This window comes from Podarcis melisellensis (genome assembly GCF_964234715.1).
Source record: "Podarcis melisellensis genome assembly, chromosome: 17".
In the NCBI taxonomy this organism is placed as follows: Eukaryota; Metazoa; Chordata; class Lepidosauria; order Squamata; family Lacertidae; genus Podarcis; species Podarcis melisellensis.
The window spans coordinates 2197308-2223982 of record NC_138534.1 but is presented as its reverse complement, the minus strand read 5'-3'; the positions used below and the strand labels follow the sequence as shown (position 1 = coordinate 2223982).

Below are 26675 nucleotides of genomic sequence, written 5' to 3'. Positions count from 1 at the left end.
CTTTAAAGGTTAAAACCAGCACCTTAAACCTGATCCTGTACTCCACCGGGAGCCAGTGCAGCTGGTATAGTACCGGATGAATATGATCTCGCAGCAAAGACCCCATAAGGAGTCTCGCCGCGGCATTCTGCACCCGCTGGAGTTTCTGGATCAGTCTCAAGGGCAGCCCCACGTAGAGCGAGTTACAATAATCCAGTCTGGAGGTGACTGTCGCGTGGATCACAGTGGCTAGGTCAGGGCGAGAGAGATAAGGAGCCAACTGTTTGGCTTGGCAGAGATGAAAAAATGCCGCCTTTGTTATAGCTGTAATCTGCGCCTCCATAGAGAGGGAGGTATCGAAGATTACACCCAAACTCTTAACGGACGATGCTGGCACTAATTGCACCCCCGCCAGAGATGGGAGTTGCCCCCTCAATCCCATATCGCTCTGTCCCAGCCAGAGGACCTCTGTCTTCAAAGGATTTATCTTCAACAGGCTTCCACGTAACCATCCAGCCACAGCTTCCAGACATCTGGTCAGTGTGTCTGGGGCCGAGTCAGGATGGCCGTCCATCAACAGATGAGTTGGGTGTCATCGGCATACTGATGGCAACCCAGCCCAAAACTCCAGACAAGCTGGGCGAGGGGGCGCATAAAGATGTTAAAAAGCATCGGGGAGAGAATCGCACCCTGAGGCACTCCACACACCAAGGAGTGGCGCAATGACAATTCCCCCCCAAGCGCCACCCTCTGTCCCTGACCAGAGAGAAACGAGCGCAGCCATTGAAGGACTGTGCCCTGGATCCCCATGTCGGCAAGGTGGTGGTCCAGGAGTTCGTGATCGACCATGTCGAAGGCTGCTGACAGGTCTAGAAGAATCAGCAGCCCCGACCCGCCTCGATCTAGCTGCCTGCGGAGATCATCTGTTAGGGCGACCAGAGCCGTCTCGGTCCCATGACCAGCGCGGAAGCCGGACTGGAATGGATCGGGAGCCGATGTTTCCTCCAGAAACCAACCAAGCTGTTCAGCAACCGCTCTCTCAATTACCTTACCCAGTTATGGAAGATTTGAAACTGGGCGGTAATTGGATAGGTCTAAGGGATCTAATGAAGTTTTCTTTAAGAGTGGACACACCACTGCTTCCTTCAGTTCCCCTGGGAATGTCCCCGTGTCAAGGGACAAATTGATAATTTCAACCAGGGGGGTCCGCGCAACATCTGGACATGCTCTAATCAGCCAAGACGGGCACGGATCAAGGAGGCAGGTGGTGGGCCTACCAACTTGGAGGAATCTATCCACATCAGTAGGGAGTATCCGATCAAAATGGTCCAACACTGGACCTGAAGTCAGTCAAGGGGCCTCCAGTTCAGTCACTGTATCTAAATTGGCAGGGAGGTCACGGCGGAGCAACAGGACATGTGTTAGATAATATTTTAAAATGCTCACCGTATGGATTTGACTAGGCAAGCTTAAGGGCATATTCCCGATTTAGTTTAGATGTATTGATGGTATTATTTATTAATCAATTTAATTAATTTCTATGAATTCTGAACTGCCCTTTGCCAAAGGGATCCCAGGGTGATTCTGCAGATCTGCACAATTAAAACATCAGCACATGTAATAAAATCAATCAATCAAAACATTAAATTCTAAAATTAAAGTCAAATAAAATTATTCCGTTTAAAACAATCCAGACAATTATTTCATAGTAGTGGAGGTAATTTCTTATGTATGCTGCTGGACACACACAATGATTGATTGATTGATTGATTGATTGATTGATAGGTTTGTTTGTTGCTCTATTGTTCCTAATTCTATATCCCGCCTTTCCTCCAAAGAGCTCAAGATGGCGTCAGTGGTTCTCCCACCTACCCCCATTTCTCCCTCATAGCAACCCTGTGAGTTAAGTTAATCTGAGAGGCAGATTAGGGACTAGCTGGCCCAAAGTCACCCAGTGGGTTTAATGGCTGAGTGGGGATTTGAACCCAGGCCTCCCAGGTCCCAGTCCATCACCCTCTTTTAGGCCTCTAGAGGTCATCACCAGCTCTTTCAGTGGAGCTCTAAAGGCAATAGAAAGTCAGTTCATACACTGACTTCCACGTCTGCATATTCAGCTACAGTTTTGATATGCATGTGCTTGATACAGAAGCCCAATCAGTTGCCCATGTTTGATTGATTGACTAATTGAGTGGATATTTTTATCATTGTTATTTGTTGCTAAATTTATTTGTTGCTAAATTTATCCTTCACCAATGGGTCCCAGGGCAGGTTATAACTATTTTTAAAAAAATTAAAACCCGGAGTTTAAAAAGTTAAAACAAATTACAGTCACAGGAAGAGAGTAGGTCTTGAAAACACACATCTCAGGGGTCAAAGACCAGGGGGATTGGATTCTGCACTTACTCCAAGGAGCTCAAGAGCAGCTTGCTTCTATCTTTGTGATTACTACTACTATCATTGCATCTATGTAAATGGAAGTTTACAAAGAACAGGTATGACAAGAGGGTTGCACTCTAAAACATTTCCCAGGAAACAACAGACATAGGAAGGAAATGGAGGTAAGGATGAGTATACTTCGAGGATTAGCGGGGTATCTAAGTATTTTACAGGGCCTGATCCATATTGCTTTAGCAGCGGGGATTCATAGATTCATAGAATTGTAGAATTGGAAGGGGCCACGAGGGTCATCTAGTCCAACCCTCTGCAATGCAGGAATCTCACCCAATGTGGGGATCAAACTCATGACCCTGAGATCAAGAGCCTCCTGCTGTAACAACTGAGCTATCTCAATTCCCATTTTCCAAGTGGCAGGGATAATGACTTGCCCCAACACATCCATGACAGAAGTGGGACTTGGACTATTTCCCACACCAGGCTCCCTTTCATTCTGGCATGCCCCCAGGCTGAGAGAGGGGAACATTTACAAGGAAGCAGGGGAAGCATGAACTCTCAGCTCTGCGGGAAAGAGTGTATGGCTGGCAGATATGCATCTGTCTTCTACAGTTTAACTGACACAACTTCCTCCAAGGAATCCTGGGAACTGTGGGTTGCTAAGAATTCTGCATGTGAGACCTTCACCAAACAACACTTCCCAGGAGTTCCTGAGGTGAAATAATCACCATTAATTCACTTCAAATCAGTAAACCAGAGGTGCTGTTTTGCATCCAGCTTTGCTGAGAGTTTATTCCTCAGCTGTTTTCTTCCAAAGGACAACTTCAGGAGTAAATAAGGTATCTGTGTGGATATACAGTACAGTATTGCACAGTCTCTACACCACGGCCAGGTGGGTCTCAGGATGGGGAAGACGCACATTGGCAGTGCGAACTGCTTTACAGGGGCTGCTCCTGTAGCTGAAGACATTTTTTGAAGCATTGTGCAATTTAAAGAAAAAGATCCATATGAAGGTGAGCCAGGCCATGGAAGTTGCCCATCAACACTCAACGCCCTAGACAACAGGCACCTGGTCCTAGTCTTCCCCAGCATAGCGAGATGCATTGCAGTGCTATTTAAATCGCAGTAATTATTTCTGCCAGTCTGTCTACATATCTATCTCTATTTTCCATTTAAATTATAGTAAAAAGATTCTTTTCTTTAACAAAATGTATAAGGTGTATGTTTGTATGTTTAAAGCTGGCACTGAAAAGCGAACAGGGAGGCACCTGCCTGATGTCAACAAGCAGGGAGTTGTTACAAAGTACAGGTGCTGCCACATTAAAATATCACAACTATAATTAGTATAATAGTTGTATTATTCTTATATTTTAATTTAAATCGAAATACAATACATCTTATCGGGGAAGACTGTGACTAGGTGGCTTATTTGCTTGCTCAGTCTCCTGTCCAGGTGATAACTATTAGTGATCAACTTCAAGGCCTTTGCTCTCACTTCTTAAAAGTATTTTTGAACCTGATACAAGGCCACCCTACCAAGTGCCCATTTTCTTTGCATGGGGAAATAACAATAGCTGTTCCCCTTTTTAGAGAGGCAGCAGCACCTTTTTGACATCTGCAAACCATTAAAGCAGCCACCACCCACATTTCAGACCTATTTGCATGTTTAGCAACCAAAATTGCTCACAGCCAGAAAAAAGAGGGAAACAAAACCCTCAAAGTTTCATGTGTAGGCAGTCAGGTCTATTGAAGAAAACTTTGCTGCATGTCATTTCAGGCATGAAGGATTGGTGTGAGAGGCATGGTAAGATCCATAGAAATAACAACAACAACAACAACGACAACAATAATAATGATGATGATGATGATGATGATGCATTGTACATATATGAACATTTCTTCTATATCTGAGACCTTAGAATTCTTATAACAGCCCCACATTGGAGTCATGTCAGATGATGGGGCATTTAATAAATGTCCATGATGAGACAAGATTGTTCCATGAGCCAGGGGTTTCCCACCCCTCATAGTAAAAAATCAATCAATCAATCAATCAATCAATCAATCACACAAAGTGTTTCACATACTTCCATTAATAAACTTTGAGCACCATTTTAGCAACCAGTATTGCCATCTCCATCTTGCAGGTAGTGACTTTGTAGCAGAGACATAAGAACATAAGAGCCCTGCTGAATCAGACGAAAGGCAGATCTAATCCAGCAGATCTTGTTTCTCACAGCCAGATGCCCATTGAAAGTCCACAGCCAATACCCCTCTTCTGTGCTTGTTCTCCAGCAACTGATGTTGAGGAGCATGATTCCTTTGCTGTGGCTTGTGGCTCACACAAATAAAGAGTCTCTCTCTCTCTCCCCAGGAGAGTTATAATGCCCCTGAGTCTAGAAGCAGGATAGCACCCTACACTCCCAATTACTTTTCTCCTAGCTGATCCCACTTTCAATACAGGAGATAATTTCTGTAAGATTTGTATACTGAGAGCCCCCTCTCCATATCCATTTTCTCAACATGGGGGCCAATTATTGAGAGTAGAGAAGATCAAGGAAAGGGGTGGCAGCGGGGTTGGAGATAGCTTGGTTTATGTTATCTATCATATGTTCATATGCTATCATATGTTCACAAATCAGTAAAATTTAAATTGAGTTATTGTTTTTTAAAGCCACTGACTGAAGAAAAGGGTTGGCATTACAGAGTTCAGTCTGGCTGGGCTTCTTGCTCTGGTTCAGTATGAGGTGAACATGAGATGGATGCTGTTAACTGCTGCAGGAAGGCTGGAATTCAGGAAAAGCCAGTTGGAAACCAGCTGTCTGCTCTGTGTTGCAGGACCCTGGGGAGTTTGGCTGCAGCGTGAGCGTGCATTGAGTGTACGTGCTGGCGCGTGAGGTGGGGGGGCACACAGCTCCCTCCCTTGGCTGGCGGAGTCGCCATTCAGGACAGCAGGTGCTGTGGGGTGTCTCTGGTCGCTGCTCACTCAAACAGGGCTGGAAATCTGGGGGAACAGCTGAGGCTCTAGAGAGCCCAAACGTGGCAGCAAAGGGCTCTGGGAGCTCAGCTCTGCACAGTGAATTTGAGGGGGGGATTTCTACTGCCAAGGACTCTGAGCGTTGGTGTGGACTGAACGACTGGAACTTGGTTGCATTGCGCCTGCTGGGACCTTAATGGGGGGGGGGCAGCATGCAAATGATTTATCCTGACACAGCCAAGGAAAGACAACCTTCACTCCTCTCATGCCACCACAAGTAGTTTGCTCCCTGTGACTCGGCATCTGCCCCCGTCCTGGACGCTGGATGTGGCGGTACTGCATCTCGGTGCGGACCCTGAGGTATCTATCCTTCCCAGCATATTGGCATGAGTCATGGGGAAAGAGGGCAGCACCAGGTTAGAAGAAACGAAGTGGGTCTTTGCTGAGATGCGATCAGGAGGGGGCGGGATTGAGCATACTGGGACTCTGCAACAGACACTGGGATTAGTTTGGAAGATATGGGGACACATTGCATTCTGTCTGCTTTGCCCACAGATGGAACCTAAAATGCATTATTTGGTTCGTTGCCTATCTAGCCTGTTCTGTTCCTGGGACTAGGGAATAGCACTTGGCACCCCATTCATCTTCCCAATGTCACTAGGAAGGAGGTTGCTCTTGTTCCCATTTTCCAGATTAGGGGCTGGCACTAGAGAGCTAGAGGCTGGCTCATGGCCCAACCAGACGAGTGGTCTCTGAGGCCGCTCAAAGTTTATGCTGTGTGTCTGCTTCTCACCCATCCCATGCTGCCCTTCCACATTGGATTCTGCTTGGGCTAAGGCAGCCTTACCATTAAGTCAAATCTAGGTCTGTCAGGGTGCAGATTCTGGATGGTATGAAAGGTGTTAGAGAGAGGCAGGCAGGCAGGTGTAACCTCTGGAAGGCACAACCCACCAGGAAATGGTCCTCTGCACGTTTCAGAGCTGGCAGTGATAAGGGGATGGTGGTGCTGGCACTCATCTTTTCTGTGGCAAGAGGTAGTGACTATGGCCCCTATGGTTGAAGGGTGTGAAAGGAGGCCAAGCCAAACACTGAGAACAGGTCCTGCCAAGGAGGACACAGTGACTCAGGAAGAGAATAACTGCCTGGGGGATGTGTTGTTTGTTCTTCAACTATGACAGGAATGCACACTGGCAGGGCACAGTGCTTGGTGTCTACTGGTTCGACAGGCTACTCCAGTCCCTGCAGGGGGCACTCCTAGGGTGGCCTCTAAGCAGAGGTGGCCCCATCATGAGGCCAGGCATGGTGGTGATTTGGGGTGTCATTAAGGGCTAGAAGACAAGGCAGAGCTGATCCCGCAGGTTCCCCAATGAAATTAATGGGAGCCATGCATGAGAACTTCATGACAGCTTGACTTGAGGTTCACAAGAGGGGATGCCATTTAGATTTTAGGCCTCAGTACCAAAATGTCCTGGGCTGGCGCTGGAGGCTCATGAAGCTGGTCAAATGAGCCAGCTGTTGCATGACACTCCTGGTGATGATTGGGAAGAATGTATAAGGAACTAGGCTGTGTAACGACTTTGTAGTCAAGGGAATTGGGTGGCAGGGGGAGATCTGAAGAGGAAATTGAAAGAGGAAGTTGCCAGATGGGATCAGAACACTTGGGTGGGGCGTCTCAGTTGGAAACCCCTCCCCCACTACAAGGGACATGCTGAACTGAAGACTGCAACAAAGGCATGTCCTTGATGCAGGGGAGACGAAGGCAGGGGAATGATTAGCAAGTAACTTCCTGCTATATCTGTGTTGGTTGGTGTTAGACAAAGAAGTTTGGGAAGCAACTGCAGTTTCCAGGACCAGCAAGAGCAGGGGGAAGTTACAACAGCAGCTGTTCCAGGCCTAAAGATCAGGCCCAAGCCGAGAGGCTGCTATAGCAAGGAAGGGACTAGAGCCTGGGGAAGAAGAGGTGCTCTGCCAGGCTGGAAGGGGGATGTGAGACTTTGGTGCACACCTTTCAACTGGATGGGTGCCATTCCCTATGAATCATGAGCGAGAGGAGCACCTGCACACCCAGGTCCTGAGCGCAGCTATTTCTGGGTTATGCTGCAGATCATGGGGGTGGGGGCACTGGGTGGGCTGGAAGCAATGAAAGACAGGCTTGTGCTGCGTCCCATCTGCACACACACAGAGACCCTCCAAGTGTCCCTATTCCTTAGGGTGTCCCTATTTTCATTAGAGAAATGTTGGAGGGTGTGGAGTTAGCCAACCTGCAAGCCGTCTGAAGGCAAACCTGTATTAGGAATGTTGTGTTTTTTTAATGTTTGATGTTTTATTATGTTTTTATATATGTTGGAAGCTGCCCAGAGTGACTGGGGCAACCTAGTAAGATGTGTGTGGTATAAATAGTAAAATTATCATGATGGAATGGGACGTCACTATTTTCGTCAGAGAAATGTTGGAGGGTACGCACTGGATGGGTTGGAAGCAATGTTCAGGCTTGTGCTGCTTCCCATCTGCACACACACCCATCCTGCATGCCCCCCCCATTCACCCCCCACTCCCTTTGGCAACCATTCCCCTTTAAAAGAAGATGCACAGTAGCTTCAGGGAGGCAGCCGTGTTGGTCTGACACAGCAGAAATATATAAAATAAATAAATAAAAATGTCCAGTAGCACCTTAGAGACCAACTAAGTTTGTTCTTGGTATGAGCTTCCGTGTGCATGCACACGTCTTCAGATACCAGATATTTCGTGCATGCACACGAAAGCTCATACCAAGAACAAACTTAGTTGGTCTCTAAGGTGCTACTGGACATTTTTATTTATTTATTTTATATATTTCTACACAGTAGCTTGTGTAATTTCAAGCCGCTGCCAGGCCACTCCTGCCTAGCAGGACCCTGGCTGTAGTTGTTTAGGATTGCAGCTGTGGCAGCCCAGGGCTTGGTAGTTTCAGTTGACAAGGATAACAGCTATAAGTGAGATGGATGGGTCTAAGATTGTGGTGGTGGTTGCTGCCAGTTTTATGTTCACAGGTTTCCAGTGCAGCAGGCTAGGGCTGCAGGAAGCTGAAGATGGGAGTCCCTCATGTTTTATCTTCTTGCACTGTGACTGTTCTCAAAAATGGAGTGTCTCTGTTTGTTTGATTGCTTTTTATGAAGTCAACCCTGAGATGGGAGCCCTGGCTTCAGTGGGAAGATTTAAGGAATCAAATGAGGGAAAGAGATGTTGGGGGAGGTGTGGTGTCAGGTGGGGCCTCTTGCTGCAGCTGCTCAATCCCAGGTAGCCTTACCAGGAGTTCCTGGGCAGCAGATTCAGGTTATGCCTGAAGACAGCAGAGTGAGAGGTAGCCAGCTGTGATCCATGAGATGCAGTCAGTTGGTAAGTTCTCTCACAGAAGGCACAGGAAAGGAAGTTTCAGTAGGGCTTGTGCCAGAGGATTTCCCAGCGAATTTCAAGTGGGGGTGGGGGGTTCACTTTTGTCAAAACTGGCCCACCAATTTGGCTGTATTAGATTTCATTGGGAGGGGCAAAGTTCCAAGGTATGTTTAGTTATAACTGAAGCTAAGGGTGTGTGGCACAGTGAATTTTAAGAGCAGTGGTTGTGGTTACTTCTGTTTATCTCTTAACTATAACAATATCATCAAGACAAAACAAGCAGGCACCACATTTTTAAAGCAAATGCTTACCAAACACACAGGACTATTTAATTGTGTATAACAGTAGTCACTCAGAGTGCACAACCTGCAAATTGGTCAAAGACATCAGTGCTCCAGAAAATCAATTGCATGTGTCTAAAACACTGGAGAAGTGAAAAGTTCCCTTTTTGAAGCAACATGCCTATTGAGCAAAATACCTAAGAGTGAGAAGGCACAGCTGGCATGGAGGGGTGCTTCTCTAGCCCCATAGCCAGCCTTATCATGAGGGTTCAGGGTGGATAACATCAACTTTCCCAACATGAGAGGTCACCCTTATTCCCATTTTACAGGAATGGGAACTGAGGTAGAAAGGGGGCCACTTGCCCAAGCAGGGATGCCAACTTGAATAAAATATTGGGGGGACCCAGGTATGTCCTGCCCCGCATAATTATATGATGTGGTGCACACGCAACATTTGAATGGCACTGCCTATCAACTTTGGGGGGGGTCTGGCTCCCTCAAATATTATATTAGGGGGTGAAGGGACCTCAGCCCCTATGAGTTGGCTCCCATGTGCCCAAGGCTACCATACTGAATTGGGATTTGAATTCAGGAATTCCAAGTCTGAGGTGCCAGCTCCTGAACTCTGTTGCCTCCCAGAGGCTCAACAGCTGCCCCATCCCTCTTAGTCGCCATTCCTTTTCCAGACCTGGGGATGGGTTCCCACTTTTTAAAAGAATGACTTTGTTTCTGCAGCTTTTTAACAGTAGCCTAAAACTCAAAAATGGGACCTGGGTGGCGCTGTGGGTTAAACCACAGAGCCTAGGGCTTGCCAATCAGAAGGTCAGCGGTTCGAATCCCCATGACAGGGTGAGCTTCCGTTGTTCGGTCCCTGCTCCTGCCAACCTAGCAGCTCGAAAGCATGTCAAAGTGCAAGTAGATCAACAGGTACCACTCCGGCAGGAAGGTAAACAGTGTTTCCGTGCACTGCTCTGGTTTGCCAGAAGCGGCTTAGTCATGCTGGCCACATGACCTGGAAGCTGTACGCCGGCTCCCTCGGCCAGTAAAGAGAGATGAGCGCCGCAACCCCAGAGTTGGCCATGACTGGACCTAATGGTCAGGGGTCCCTTTACCTTTACCTTTAAAACTCAAAAATATAGCAGCTTGATGTTTTTGCTGGCAGAGAAAAGCTTCTCCTGATAATTTTTTGTATACCAGGCTGCTCTGAAGGGCCCCCCCCCCCACATTATGTCTCCAACAGCTGCATATTGGGAAGCATTTCACATGCTAAATTTGTCTCTCCTGTAACCATTAAAGGCAGAGGTGCTCTGACAGGAAAAAAAAGATAGCAACTCAGCTCCCTAATACACTATTTCTGCTCTCAGAGCTGGAGACAGAACTGTTGAAGATCAAGACACAGAACCTTTATCTTCTTTGCAGTGGACCACCTGGCAGCAAAGGAGAGCTTGAAGTCTGTAATCACAACAAACATCGAGCAGTTATTGTGAGCTGTAGCTGGCCTGCTCTGCTCTGAGCACACCTGGTTTTAGTACCTGGGCCGCTGTCCCAACTCCAGGAAAAGGCTCTAGGTTAAAGGCTGCTCTGCACAATGCGATGGGACGTCATGACGTTGCAGCATGGCACGTGCACACTGGGCACCCACAGTCTGGGGCCCAAGTCAGCGCCGCTGGTAGAGAGAGAGTTTTGGCATGCGGGGGCACTCAGTCATGTGAGCCCCCATCTGCAAACGAAAGTGGAGCAGGCCAGGTTTACCAGCTGAGTCTGAACCAGCTCTCTGCTGCTTGCTGTGTCTGTCATAGTTTATGGTGAATAGGGCAGCCACTTCTGCATTATCAAAAAGATACCACAGATGGAGGAGAAAAGAGAGTGCAGATGTGAATAAAATATGAATATGCTAATATTTATGTATAGATACAAATGTAAAAATAATTACTATCAGAACATAAGAGAAGCCGTGTGGGATAAGACCAAAGGTCCATCTAGTCCAGCCCTCTGTTCTCAAAGAACTGCCATCCTACAATGCATCTCTCCCTGCTGGAGAAGACTGTGGCCACTGCGACCAGGTAACCTCTGTGCCTGCTAAGGCTGCCGCCGCCCATGTGCTCTCTGTTGCATGGGTCTTTATCTTTAAAATAGCCCTTCAAAAAAGAGGATGCCTTCCAATTAAGGACTGTTCTCTATAAAGTAGAACATATCGTCACTTCAGTAGTGAAAACAAATGAACACTATTCATTCTTGTGGGAGAAAAACAGGGTCTAGTAGTTTAGAGCAAAGGAAGGGGTTTGGGACCAGAACTTGTGGGTTTCTTCCATAGTTAAGACAGATACCAGGAGTTTGTTAGGCTGTGCCAATGTGAGAGTAATTGTGCATGCAGTGTTTGTAAGAGAGAGAAACTTTGGGCTATTTATAGTGTGGGTGTGACAGATGACATGGCCTTTGTGTTTTGCGTGCTGGGTGTGGAAATTCTGGATTGTGGGTGACTCTTTGGGGGCTGTTCTCCTTGGCCAGTGGTTAAGCCTATTCAATCATGTCAGATGAGTTTAGCAAGTGCTCACCCAACTAATAAGATGCAAACCTTCCCCAGCACAAACTGCTCAAGCAGGAATGTCCTACAGCTAGTGACCAATAGCCCTTCCTGTTCTGTATCCTGATCAGCAAGGAGGAGAAGGACCACCCCCACACACCTTGTGACCTGATCTGTAGCTGCTGCCTTATGTGAATCATAACACAAGGATTCTGTTGGGTAAGCAAAAGGAGTTCCTTTTGAACACACCAAGCTGAGGGTGGCAGGAAGAGAGGTATAAATTAAGAGTTGCAACCAAAGGTGGCTTAAAGTGACTTTTTGGAAGATGCGGCAGGTCCTGCCTGGGGGGGGGGGTCGGTTCTTATCTCTCTAGTGAGTCTATCTCTCTTTTCACACATGTTTATATTGACTTTAACAACTTGGCTTAATCCCAAGGTTTTGGTGGGATTTCAGTTGACCTGCAGTTTGATACAAAGAAATTAATGTCCTTCTCTAGCCTGTCTTAGTTCAGTGTAAGGATGTCCCCTAGGATTATTGGTATATGAAAACATTAGTTATTGCTTGTGGTTTAGCTCTGTGACTTTACAGAGGGAAAAAGCATAAGTTGAGGTTCAGTGACACAAGAAGCCAGACTCTTGTTTCATTTGTGGCATGGCGGAAATCGGAATAACTTTTGAGCAGCATTTTGAGCACATCAAACCATTAAACTGTCATTAATGTGATGAGAGAACCAGGTCAGTACTGCATATGCAAAGCATTTTGAATTCTCAAAGTATTTGATCAGTGTGAAATTAATGGTAAGTCACAGAGCTCAGCATGGAAGAGCATAAAGCCCTTGTTGGATCAAACCAGAGGTCCATCTAGTAATCCTTTTTCTAACATGTCCAGCCCAACCCCTTTAGGAAGTCCATAAACAGGACATGAGGGAGGCATCTCTCTCTCATTGTTTGTCACCCAGCAACCTGGTTGTGCACTGCCGTAAGCGTTGGGTATTCTGTATTTAGTAGAGGTTGATATGCCCAACTGCCATAAATGTATCCCATGTTTCTGTCAGATCTGTGCATTGTTTAATAAATTGCAAGGTGTTATGTTTCTGCTTCTGCACCTTGAATATATGTCTGTGGTTCTCAAACTGTTTTCTCTGGGCCACACTTTCAGGATAAAAATTTGCTTGCCTTACACCATTTTTTTATTGATAAGGGAAATACATTGGGAAACTCCTGGCAGGGCTTGATTTATAACACAGAACACAACTACCGTACTTTGTTGTATGATCATGGGACATCTAGAAAGTATAAACCAACGAAGCTACGTCAGAACATGAATCATTCACATAATAAGGTAAAGGTATATATAATTATAAAGGAGACTCTCACTTAAGCAGTGCTTTTTTCTGGAGGTACTCTGCTTTTGCTGGGTAAATTTATTAGGTCTAATTTGAGACAAACAAACTCTCATCTCATCAACACAAATAAGCCCTTTTCTTTTCTGATCTTTCATATTTGTCAGAGTTGAAAATTCCTGTTTGCAACAGTATGTCATGGTGAACTGTAGAAGAATAGGCAAAGCCCTCTCTTCAAACGGCAATTCTGGGTCACAACTAGGATTGTCCTCAGTATCACTTGATGCTTTTGCTCTCATTTTGAAAAAAATATAAATCCATATTCTAAAAAATATATATTTTGATACTATGTGTTCAATGTTTTAATTTGTTGGAAGCTGCCCAGAATGGTTGAGACAACTCAGTCAGATGGGTGACAGACAGACAGACAGACAGACAAACAAACAAACAAACAAACAAACAAACAAACAAACAAACAAAGAATTTGTCCTTGAATCGTCCTGCCACGCTTGTCATCCTCTCCTACCACACCAGTGTGACGTGCCACATCCTTTGAGAAGCACTGATAATAGATTTTGATGCTTTATTGGAATATACAGTGGAGTACATTCAGTGAGGTGTCTTTGCATTGACTCTCCTGACAATAGCACAGTTTTTGCCTTTTATATTTTGTTGCACATTTTGTTGATGCATCAGTGAAATATGCAGCTTTAGATATTTGTGTGTGTGGTTTGTTAGTAAGACTCTGCTGATGGTTGAGTCAATGTGTGTGTTTTTTAATGTTACCATGTGTCTGTCAGAAGGCATGTGCCTGCCTGTGCTCGTGAACATGTGTCAGTGTTTGTATTGGCACTGGTATGGGGGGTGAGGATAATATCCCTAGACACACCAGGACTGACTATCCCCGACATGTGCTCACTCCCATAGCCAATGTGACTTGAGAGGAGGAGTGATTATAATCTCGACTCCAGCAGCAATTGGAATGGCAAGAAGAGTTAATTGGCATTGAAATGTTATTTATTGAGCAGCATAACACCCCCCTTCTCTTTTCTGGAGCCTTTCTGTGAGATAGCTATTTTGGAGCTGTTGCCATGGCAATGGGCAGGCATGCAACAATTATGGCGACTCCAAATTGCTGTTCTATTTAGGGGTGACATTTGGGAGGGGGCTCTACAGCCAGGTAACGTCTGCTAAAATAGAGAAATAAAAAAACCACCATCCTGCGTTTTTACTCCAGGATCCCCTTCTTAAGGTGGTCGACCTTGAGCTTAGGCATAAAAAGCAGGAGACTTGGCTCCCAGTTTCCATTCAATTGCTTTCTCTTCCACATGCTGGGAAACTGTAGGTGGGAGTGGAAGTTCCCTTCACTTCCTGCTTTTCTCAAGGGGCAATTGGATCTGCAGCCTCTGCACTGGCCGCAAATCCAGGGTTTCCCAACCTCCCCTCTCATATGTCAACTGCTTTGTGTGTGCAGGAATGGGGTGTGTGTGTGTAAGACATAAAGTGTCTACTTCATGGACAAGCTACAGCCTCATCTGTATTGCAGAAATAAATGAGGAATTCCATTTGTTCAGAGAGAATTCTCTCCCTTTGCTCACAGAAACGTGCTTATCCTCCCATAGTCCAGCCCCAAGTGGGAGGGGTGTCTCTGTACTTCTGGGCCACTCTTTCCACAAATCCAGGCTGCACACCCTCCCTTTTAAAGATTTTGAGCATCTCGACTCCCATAACATCACTATGGCGATGATGGTACCCATCCTCTTCCTTGCAGCAGCCATAGCAACCTAGCATCTCATCCCCTCCACTCATCCCCATGGCAACCACATCCAAGGCCTGCTCTGCTTCATCAATAATTTCCTAGCTGTGTTGCTGTTGTTGTCAGTTGTTTGAGGATGGGGAACAAGGTGGGAGGGCAGTTGCAGTTCAGCCACAGAAAAGAAGGAAAGATATAGTCTGTCTGCATTACATGCAAGTGGGGTGGAAGGGGGGTGTGAAGACAGAGGGGAGTGCAGTAGTTTGAGGGTTCACTCTGCCCAGTGTTTATATATTTGCATAAGATGGAGAGAGCATTGCTTGTACATGAACATTTTATCTTTGCAGGTTATTTTACAGTTTATATTTTTTGAAATTTGTGTGTTGGATGTGTGTTATGGCACACTTGCATGCTCCAGGATTTATTTATAGTCTTGTAAGACTGGATAGATGGGGCAATGCTCAAAAGGGGCTCACAACCCAATCCTATCTATGTCTTCTGAGAAGTAAGTCCCACTGAACTCCATGGGGCTTGCTCCCAAGTAAGCATGTATAGGATTGCAGCCTCCATCTGATAAACTGTATATTGTCAATGATTAATAATATGGTCTGAGGGTTGTAGGAGTGATAGCTTAGGTGTTTGTGTTGTAAACATGGGTAAATGCAATATTGATCTGAATGTTTTTATCACTTTGTATATGTATGTACATAAACAATTATATAGGCACTGCTATTTGACCCACCCCCAATACTTGTAACTGCCTCTCAGTGTTTCTTTGCTCACATGTATGAACAGTATGCAGTCTGGCTTATGTTCATGCTTCTCTGTGTGTGCATGGGAATGACTGAAGGCTTGTGAGTCTTAGAGAGTTTTCTGAGTTGTTTTCGTGCTGCTTCCTCATTGTGTGTGTGTGTGTGTGTAAGTAGGTAAGGTTCCATACTCACAAAGACACACAAGATTTGGGCCAGAAGTGGACCTATTTGAGTGTCTTTTATAGTAGCACCCACACAGCTAAAGAGTACATACATAGAATATCAGGTTTGTTAATTTTCCCCCAGTATTTTGAGTTCATCTCATGTAACCACATAAATAAGTGCATGTTAACTGTGTGATTAGGCAGTTTATTCAGGACAAACAGAGGACAGTATTTCTTCATGTGACACTTAACCAGCTTGTGGAAATTATTGTTACAAGACATGGTGATGGTTAGTAGCTTATGTTTCTTCCCCACTGTAATAGCTATGCTTTGTTCATTCACTTATGGGGCAACATTGTCATCAAATTGTAGTTCTCTGTGTGTGCATATTTTAATGGATATTTAATTTTTTAAGAAGATCCTAAAATACATGTGTTCAGGTGATTTGACCCTTCCCTGCTTATGCAGCTATGTCATGTCTGCTTAGGTGGATTGACAATAACAGGATGTAGAAATGTAAAAGAATGCTACACCCCCATACAATGTGGGGTTGCAATTCCTCATGTAACTTACAGCAGGAGAGTGATGATTGGGCAGCACTAGGACTTATCAGCCTGTCTTGGGAGTATATGGAGATTAGATCTGTCAATGACAATAAGCCATGAAGGGTACATGGAACCTCCAATATCCTGGAATATTTAATATTACATGTTGAGTTAAACAAATGAAGTGTACTTGCCACCTGACCGGGTGGGCGGGTGGGGACATTTTAGTCATGGAACATTTTACCTTTATTTTATTTTGCTTTTGAGCCAGCTGCTGAGGAAGGAAGGAGCATGGCCACCCCCCCCCTTTATCTAAGCCTTGAAAATAAAAACAATAAATCTTGTGCACTGTAGATGACTAGATAGCATTTGTGTAGGGCTCTGCCGCCTGTTTCCACTACACAACCCTCCCTGACACAACCCTCCTCAAGCCCCACCACAGTTAGCAGAATGTTTGATTTCAGCAGCTGGAAGTCGTGAGTCAGGGGAGGGCAGTTAGTTACCTTTTCATTTTCTGCTTGTGGACTTTCTGCAGAGGCAAATGGGTTGCTGAAAACAAGGATGCTGGTCTAGTTGGCTCTGTGGTCTGGATTGGACTAGTCTCTTCTCAGCAGGATGGTTTCCTTGGCATAGTATTCCAGATTATTTCTTTCCCCCACCGCCCCACCCCAAAATTGAAGCTTGTCAGGCTACCTTTTCAACCCTCTCCCCATCATCTCCATGGTGTGAATAAGGTGGCATTAAATGAATGAGGAAGGGAAAGTGATCTCAGCACATAGTCTTGGCTTGGAAGGTTACCTGTTGAAGTGTATGACCTATGACCTCCAACTTACCATTTTGCCAAAAATGTTGGCATGATTTGAGAATTAAACCGTGCCCTATCTGAGGGTGCTCCCTCACCCCAGACATTTTGGTACTTGAGGAAGACAATCTAAATGGCAACTTCTCCTTCACACACTCATTCACAGGGAGTGCATTCTCCATTTTCCCCCTTCTGGGGAATTAATCCCGCACAAGAACAAGTGTTGTGCAAATGCACTGTCAGGGGCTTCCTGCAGGGCAGGGGATGTGCCCCATGGTCAGATATGTCTGCCTGCTGCTTTTTTTGGGTCTCAAAATTTGCCACCTGAGGCCGCTGTCGACCATATCTCCCCCCTAATTAGCTGCTCATGTATCTTCCCCCTCCCACCACCACTTGCTTTCTACAGTTGGCAATAGGATAGCAGTTTAAGGCCTGAATACCACAGAGCTGTATGACAGGCAGAAATTCAGCAGGTGCAGTGTCTCCCAATGAAACAAGATGTAACAAAACAAAGCTTAAGACTGCTAAAGAGAGCTGCAGTTCGGGATGCTTGGGCTATACTTTTCCTTGGTAAGATTGCCATCTTTTTTGTGCCTCTCCCTTTTGTAGCAGCCTGACAGGTAAAAATTTAGCATGCAGAGCTTTTCCTGCACTAGGAGAAAACATCAATCTGCTGCTTTTCTGTGCTTTAAGCTTCTGTCAAAAGAGGGGCCATTCAAAAACTGAAAAGATGGGACAAGCCATTTCCAGGTTTGAGAAGAGAGGGTGGGCTGAATAACAATTGTTACAAACAGCTGACCAGATCAATAAATTAGACATGTATGTCAAATTCACATACTGACTTCCTTAATAATATTGGCGCCTGTTCTGTCTCAATACAAAGGAAGCGGTTTAGGGGCATTTTAGTTTGAAAGCTGAGTAAAGGGAAGCATGATAGAGGTACCGTATTTTTTGCTCTATAAGACCCACCGGACCACAAGACGCACCTAGTTTTTGGAGGAGGAAAATAAGGGGAAAAAATATTCTGAATCTCAGAAGCCAGAACAGCAAGAGGGATCGCTGCGCAGTGAAAGCAGCAATCCCTCTTGCTGTTCTGGCTTCTGGGATAGCTGTGCAGCCTGCATTCGCTCCATAAGATGCACACACATTTCCCCTTACTTTTTAGGAGCGAAAAAGTGAGTCTTACAGAGCAAAAAATACGGTATATTAAATTTAGTGGAGAAAGTAGAGACTAGAGTCATCCAGTGGAGCTGGCCAGATTTAGGGAGACCAAAGGATGTGCTTCTTCTCATCATCCATTGCTCAACCGTGCAACTGGCTACCAGAAGATGTAGTGAGGACCTTGAAGGAATTTAGACACATTCTTGAAGGATAAGGCTATCAGTAGCCACTAGGTATGGTGGCTATGTATTATTTCTGGTAACAAAGGCAGTATGCCTTTGGGTACCAGTTGCTGGTGAGGTGGGAAGCAGAAGAGTGTGCTATACTGTAGGCTCTTGTCTGGCTTGCGGTCCTGGTTAGCCAATGTGGTAAACAGGATGCTATCTGTACTAGAAAGGCCATTGGTCTGATGATCCAGTGCAGCTTTCTTAAGCTATTACAGTGGAGAAGCCTATATTTCTGGAAGATGTCCCTGTGGATGTGCAAAGTGAATTTTTAAACCACCAGGCCTTTGGCTGATTAACATCCAGTACCCCTTAAATGTGTTGTGGGAGGGGGTGGGGTTATTGGTTTGATTTTGTTCTTGCTTTTGTTATATATTTTGTGCTTTTTTAATCTTGTACTTTTATGCTGTGAACCGCCCTGAATGAAGGACGGTATAGAAATTTAATTAATTAATCATCATAATCTACCAGCATTGCAAGGATGGCACAGCGGGTTAAGGGCCCTGACAGCCACCAGCTAGACAGGCGGGCATTTATTCTTTTTTAGAACTTTGTCCTAGCTGAGCATAAAAAAACTAGGGGTTTTTAATGCCCAGCCGGAATCCTCATCCCAAGGAAAGAGAGAGAGAGAGTGAACCAAGGGGGGGGGGGTCACCAAATCCCGAAGCCGGGCTCCTCCCTGGCCCCGCCCGCCGGAGAAGCGCCGAGTTGAAGGGAATCCCGGCAGCCGCGCGGGGCTCCTTCGCCCCCCGGAAGCGGAGCCGGCGCGCCCGTCTGGGGTCCGGGGAGGCGGCGCCCCTCGGGCCGGCAAGGAGGGCGGGCCTGGCGGCGCAGGCTCCTCCTCGGCTCGGCGCGCCGCACGCAGGCAGGCAGGCAGGCAGGCAGGCAGGCAGGCAGGGATGGAGGAGCCGCGGCGGCGGCGGCGGCGCTGCTCGGGGGCTCCGAGGAACCGCGGCGGCTGAGACCCCGCGGCGCTTCCCCGCCCGCCTGTCCGGCCATGTGGTGCCTGCAATGCTCGTCCGAGCGCCGCCCGGGGCAGCTGCAGCACAAGCTCCTGCGCGGGTGAGTGCGCCCCCCCGGCACCCCCCCGCCTCCGCCTCGCCCGGGCTGCGCGGTGCTGAACTAGCGCGGGGAATATTGCAGCCGGCGGAGAAATGCCGCCGCCTCCCCCCCCCCCCAATGTCAGTCCTCTTCGTCAGGGAACTCCCCGCTCCCCACCTGCTTTTTCTTTAGCGGAATAAATGTTGCGCGCGGGGGGGGGGGTTCTCCGATACCCCATTGGGTGATGCCCACCCATCCAGGAAATACCCCTTTCGTAGCCTCCACATCCTCCCCCCTCACAATTTGTCAGATTTAAAAATGTCTTAAATTATCTTAGAAGGAAACCTTTCTGATGTCTCATACGGGTCTCCCACATCATTTCTCCTTACCATCCCTCCCCCATTTATTCTGCAGGAATCCCCTTATCCCCTCCTGCCTTCCTTACCAGTAGCAGGAGCCACATGCCCCAAAGATGCCCCTTGGACAGGAATGCCCCTTGCCCCCCTGCACTCAGTGGCCAACCCCCACCGCTGTGCCCATCATCTGTTTGGAACAGCCTTCCTTCTTTCCTCCGGATTTCCCTTGGGTTTCTCAGCAGACAAAGGAACATTGAGACTATTGCTGGGGGGGCTGCCCAGCAACCTCAGCCTGCCCTTGGCCAGCCCCCACCTGCCTGCCCCTCTGCCATCAGGCCTGGTTGCCCCCCCCCCCCCGGTCTCCGTGTCACCCTGGTAGAACTCCGCAGGAGGGTGGATGGGGACAGACCCACACTGAACTGGCTCCTCCTGTTGCTGCCTCTGGATCCATCTCCTTGCCTTCTGCCTTGGCAATCCCAGCGGGAACAGTTAGCGCTGGAAGGTCAAGGTCAAGGTAAAGGTACCCCTGCCCGTCCGGGCCAGTCTTGCCAGACTCTGGGGTTGTGCGCTCATCTCACTCTATAGCTCGGGAGCCAGCGCTGTCCGCAGACACTTCCAGGTCACGTGGCCAGCATGACAAAGCTGCATCTGGCGAGCCAGCGCAGCACATGGAACGCCGTTTACCTGGAAGTTACCTTATACTGAATCAAACCCTGGCCCCACCTTACTTGTAGTGACTCTCTGGAGTTTCAGACAACCAAGGATCTTTCCCAGCCCTTCCTGGAGATGCTAAGGATTGAAGCTTTTTCTCAGCCAAGGTTTGGTTTAGTGTCTCATGAGAACCAAGGCGGTGCAGTGCAGTAGTGGTTAACATGTTGGACTACGACCAGAGGGACCAGGGTTCAAATCCTTACCCAGGCATGAAGTTCATTGGCTTTGTCTTGAGCCAAGACACTGTCTCTCAGTCTAGCCTACCTCACAAGGTTACTGTGAAGATGATATGAAGAGGGGGAGAGCCACTTGTGCCCCCTTGAGCTGCTTGGAGGAAAGGTGGGATATAAAAGTAATAACAAAAACATCAGTCAGTCCCTCAACTCTCCACAGGTCAGGTCTTTGAATGCCTTTTGCAAATATCCACAGGCCCCCTTTCCATGTCTTTTTAGCTCCATTTCTGGGCTTGGCCTCCCTTTGGCTTTGGCTCAGGCTAGGTTGTGATGTGGGCCTCCCTCCTTTTAGTTAGCTAATATTAATTGTATGAGCGAATTGGTTCCAAGATATAAGGAAGAATTTTTGAAGACCTCACACCTGGATGAGATCCCAACTTGGACCGTGAAGGGAGAAACAGATTTGGGTGGAGAAGTTAAATTCTAAGGCACTACAGCAGTCATGAAATAGGTTTCATCTTTGTCCCAATTGAGTTCCCCCACCTTCACAGCTGTGATACCACCTACCATCACAACCTCTTACTATGCATTAATTAATCTAGAATGACAGCTGTGCCTTCCTCTTTATGCACAATCGCCAGCATGGATTTGGGTCCCTTACTTTACAGAGATAACATTTTGGCATGTCTCTGCTTGTAGACACTTTCCGCTTCTAAACTCAACATGGCGTCTGCCCATGTGGTGGTGTGAATCCTTACATTATGCAGTCAGTAGTGGCAGCGCTTATTTCAGGTGGAACTCGCCAGAACTGCAACCCGGCATCTCTCTGCTGGGCCCCGGAACTGGGGGGAGGGACCTGACCAGCCTGAGCAAAGCCCAGCTGCCCCTCCGGCACGTGAGGAGACCCCCCCCCCCGGGGCTCCAGAGAGGGGCAGCCGGGCTTTGCTGAGGCTCTTCAGCTTCCCAGCTAACAGCTGACATGCAGGTGAGCCTCACCTCCGCTGAGGAAGCCCCCTTGTTGCTCCAGGTCACCCGAGAGGGGCAAACTGCTCAGCTGAAGTGGGGGGCAGCTGTGTGCCACCAGCCCCCCGACAGAGGCGGCCTCTGGTTCCCTCTTGGGGCTCTGGGGTGGGTCTTCTGAGGAAGGTGCATTCCAGCACCTTTTTGTGTAGAAAAAAAGCACTGAGTAGTGGGGACATTTTAAAATGTCCCTGTCCACATGACTGAACTTTACTGACTACAGACTTTCCTCATGGTTGCAGTGTAATCCCCCACCCTTAATCTGGTGACAAATGTGGTGGTCATACTTGTAAGAAGAGTGCATGTACAAGTATGCCAAAATTTAGCAGAAATACAGTGGAAAAAATCAGGATGTGGGTTTGGGTGTGGCTTCCTAAAAAGCCTAACCTTCATAAGGGGATGGGAAAACAATCTAGTCCTCATGTTTGTGAAGATTTGGCAGTTTCTGTTTATATTTTGACTATGTATTTTGTGTTTTTATATTGTAATTTAATTTTACCTGCGGGTATAGGGCAGTATAATTATATTATTATTATTATTATTATTATTATTATTATTATTATTATTATTATTACCGGGTAATAGCATCCTTGAAGTGTGTTGGGAGTGCTTCCTGAAATCAGAAACCAGAGGCATGGTTGAATATAAATCCCAGGAGTGACATTACAGCTCCTATATAGTCCTTTGCCCCTCCCCTAGCAAAAACAGTATAAATTTAGACACAGGAGTAAAATTACAGCTTTTGATGTTCAAGGGTTTGAGTTATATTGGCAAAGAATATGTGTAGCCCTTCTCATAAGTATTATTATTATTTATTAAATTTGTATACTGTCCTTCATCCTAAGATCGCAACATAAAAATACAAAATGAGAACACAAAATACGTAATATGTAATCGAACAAAAACAAACCAAATAACTACCCTCTTAGAAACACATTTTAAAAGCCATAGAATGTTAATCACAGCTAAAGGCCTGGTTATAGAGAAACGTTTTTCCTTGTGCCTAAAGATATGTAATGAAGGCCCCGCGTGAACCTCCCTGGTGAGAGCCTTCCACAAATGGGGAGCCACTGCAGAAAAGGCCCCTTCTCATGTTGCCACCCCCTGGACTTCTCATGGAGGAGGCACACGAAGAAGGGCCTCAGGTAATGATCACAAGGTCCAGGTCGGTTCATATGGAGAGAGGCAGTCTTTGAGGTATAGCAGCCCCAAGCTGATTTATAGGTCATAACCAGAACTTTGAATTGGGCACACAAGCTAATTGATATCCAGTGCAGTTGGGCCAGGATTGGTGTAATATGTTCAAACCATTTTGCCCCCAGGGAGCAATCTAACTGCCGAATTCTGCACCAGCTGAAGCTTCCAAATCATCTTCAGGGTACTGACCTACATCTAATTCATTGCAGTAATTCAGCCTAGAGGTTACCAGAGCATAGACAACAAAAGCTAGGCTATCCCTGTCCAGATAGGGGCACAGCTGGGCCACCAGCCAAAGGTGATGGAAGGCAAACTGTTTTCTCTCTCTCTCTCTCTCTCTCTCTCTCTCTCTCTCTCTCTCTCTCTCTCTCTCTCTTTCTTTCTACAAAACAAACTTTGCTTGTTTCTTTTAATTATATTTTTAAATAAATGAAAAATAAACCTAGTGTTCTACAAGAAATTCAAATAAAATATTGGAAATTGAGATTATATATGCAGAATAAATAAAAACTCTAGTGAGGAATTGTTTTGGCAAAGCAGTTTTAACCTAGCTCCGCTTTTGCCCCTCTTCAGCAGTTGTGCCTGACTTCAGAGGAGAGGGGTTGTCTTTGTGATCATTTGTTTTTCACTCTATTTGTCTGAGGCAGCTGCTTCACAGTTACAGAATGCAATCCCGGCATCCACTGACAAGACACCTGTTGCAAGAAGATCTCCTTTTCCCAGCATGCAAGCCACAATTCTGGGGAAATGCAATTTTATCTATCCCCAGCAAATCCACCTGTAGCAGGGGTAGAATGCAAAGTGGAATTTGATTGCTTAAATGTCACCTTGCATTTCTTACTACTTTGCTTAAAGACCCAGTGTCCTATTACATCATTTTGTTTCCCAACATCATTTTTAAAAGTCTTGAGAAGTTTGAATGTTTCCTGTTTTATAATGGATATCTCGTGCAATATAACGAAAAAGGTGAACCCCACAAGGCTGCCTCGCAGCAGAGCATGGGCGTAGCCGGGGGGGGGCAGGGGGCAGCTGTCCCCCTAGATCAAGTAAAACAATAGAAATACATAACTAACTGACCAATCACATTCGTTCTGCCCCCCTAGCAAAAGTCCCAGCTCCTCCAACAAAAGTCCTGCCCCTCCCCACAGAAATTCTGACTCTGCCCCTGCAGCAGAGAGCCCCATATTTTGGTACACTTCTTCATTACCATTTTTTCAAATAGCAGCAAATATTCAGTTGTCCCCCCTCCCAAACCATACACTATTTGGGGTAAAGTTGGTTCTGGATCTAGGGTGGCAAAATAAAATAGGGGTTTTATTGCTGTCTGGAAAGGCTCTAAGAGAGACCATGTGATTTGGGAAGGGCAGCACTGGCAAGAGTTTATAAATTCCAGCATGGCACCCTGTTAGCGGATGTGATCGGAAGCTCAAGGAGGGGCAGCAAGGGGAGCCAAGATGCTGTCCCCCCCCCCCCCCGCTGCATCCCTTAGCAGTAGAACAAGGAAGTCGACCCGACAAAAGGCATTCCATCTCATCTCCAAGGGGAATTGTCATGCCTGGAGACCATCCATATGGAATTTCAACTCTCAGCAAGATGCAGCCGCTTCCAGGGTGGGAGCTGCAGCAGCTGATGTCTCTCAGCCCCATTTGAAGACAAGGAAGTAAAGGAACGTTCTGTTTCTGGTTGGGAACCTTTGCGGGGTGGGGGAGAAAAGGAAGCATATTAAAAGGACCAGAGGATGGAAATCCCTTTAGCTGGGATGCAGCCCGAAAATCTGGTAGAAAAGAGTGTGGCTTGAATATGTTGAAATGTGAAGGTGTATTGAGGCAGGATGTGCTGGACCCTGGTGCTAATGACAAGGAAGTGTCTTTTCTTTCTCCGGCTTTGACCAGGAGAAGACAGAAAAGGGCTCTGCTGAGATTTGAACTCGCAGCTGCCCAGCGTACCAGAGTTCCAAGCTTCTGTTTCAGCTGGTGACAAAGGCTTAAGAAGGAGGGAGAGAGGAGCCCTTGCCTCTACCGCTTTCTGTTCTGTTCCTTGGTCTCTGGCAGTGACCAAGCTCACCATTGTTTGAGGGTCAGGGTGGAGGCTGTGGTGTTACATTGCCTGCTGGCACCTTGTACATTCTCTTTGGTTTCCACGATGGTATGTGTTTTTTACCTTCTCTGTAGTATATTTTGCTCTGTACTCTCTTTGTTGGACACTCACTATCATTCCTCTAGATTTCTTGGGAGTTTGTGGGGCTTTTTTTAAAGTATTTGTGCGTTATTTTTACGAAACAAAGTAATATTGTTCATATTGCAAAACTTAAATCATTTTGTTTTTAAAAGCATTCTCTGTGTGTGTGTGTGTGTGTGTGTGTGTGTTTATCAAAATGATGTACAGTGGAACCTTAGTTCTCGAACTTAATCCATTCCGGAAGTCCGTTCGACTCCTGAAACCATTCGAAAACCAAGCCACAGCTTCTGATTGGCTGCAAAAGCTTCCTGCACTCAAGCGAAAGCTGCTGTTCCTTCTGGGTTTTTGGCGTTCAGGAGCCGATTTGTTCATCAACTAACCCGTTTGAGAACCAAGGTACCACTGTATGTAGCACACCTACCACAGGAACACATTTTTTTTTCTTTTGAGCAACATTGGACTTTTAACCCACACTCTTGTGATTTTCTACAGTGTGCTACATGTCCATTGTCCTTTTCCCTCACAATGGTCAATGAATCTTGTGCAACACTTTCTCTAACCCCCCCACCCCCACCCCCAGTCTGTTGTGTGTCCAGGAAAGCTTTTCTTGATAATGCTGGCACATCATGCTTATAATTATTTATTGCATATGATGCTTGCTGCTGAGCTTTCTGATAGCATACTGCTTGCTTCACAGGGTTTTCACAATGACAGTTGTGCATATTTCCCGTGAATCTCAATCTCTCTCTCTCTCTCTCTCTCTCTCTCTCTCTCTCTCTCTCTCTCTCTCTCCTCAAGCCACACCTCATTCACCAGGGTTCAGTTAGTGAATGCAAAATCTGGACTAAATTCATTCTCTGGTAATCTCTCGGTCTCTGCTTTTCTCCACCCCCCCATCTGGCACGTATATTCTTTATGCTCTCTAGCCTCTCAAGACTTAAGAAGGCCTCAGGGAGCAATTTGGCCTCTTCTTATGTATTTTCTCTCTCCCTCTCTCTGTGGAATCAGCTAACCCATTAGTCTCATATGAGCTGGAGACCTGGCAGATATAATAATGCCTGTGTGTGGCAGAAAGCAGCTGTGGGTAAAAGGGGCCCTTGGTGAGTGTGTGTCAGTTTGAGGCCCCTCAGTTCCCAGTGTAGTTATCATAGTGGCTGGCTGTGGGCTGCCCACCCTTTGTGGCTAGGACTTAATAGGACCCCAGCTGGGCTGCTCCCTTTGATGCTGGTTGATGACTATCAAAGAAAATAGTGGAAGGGCATTACAAGAAAACTGTCCTATTACGGCCTTTCTCCTGAATATCTTTTAAGTCTGGAAATGGGATGGGCCAGAAATATAATTAAAGAACTAATCTGGGACATAGAATTCCAAAATGATTGTAACCAATCTTCTAAAATCTATAAATCTCTACATGAACCTCATCCCACAAATTACTTAAGTGCAGTGGATAACCCTATATATCATTGGGGTTTTTCCAGAGCCCGTTTTAATGTTCTCCCTTCAATAATAATAATAATAATAATAATAATAATAATAATAATAATAAATTTATACCCCGCCCATCTGGCTGGGCTTCCCCAGCCACTCTGGGCAGCTTCCAACAAGATATTAAAATACAGTAATGCATCAAACATTAAAAGCTTCCCTAAGTACTGCCCTCAGTACTAGGTTATATGTACTATGTGTATGTTATATGTATATGTGTGTGCTTTGCCACCCAAGGCTTCGTTAA

At 46.3% G+C, this 26675-nt stretch overlaps 1 protein-coding gene across 9 annotated transcripts in view; it reads left to right on the top strand.

Moving 5' to 3' along the window:
* The window catches only part of IQSEC2 (IQ motif and Sec7 domain ArfGEF 2), a 176780-nt gene that overhangs the window by 118007 nt on the left and 32098 nt on the right, over window positions 1–26675 (top strand). Inside the window, exon 1 of one of the 9 annotated variants that reach the window (XM_081895171.1) lies at window positions 7331–7415. The exons of 7 other annotated variants lie outside the window; for them this stretch is intronic. In XM_081895171.1, coding sequence (XP_081751297.1) covers window positions 7387–7415 — 29 coding nt within the window. In that variant the 5' untranslated portion in view covers window positions 7331–7386. Of the gene's footprint in view, window positions 1–7330; window positions 7416–19256; window positions 19330–26675 lie in introns of those variants that run through there. One more of the 9 variants, XM_081895170.1, reaches the window with a different exon arrangement.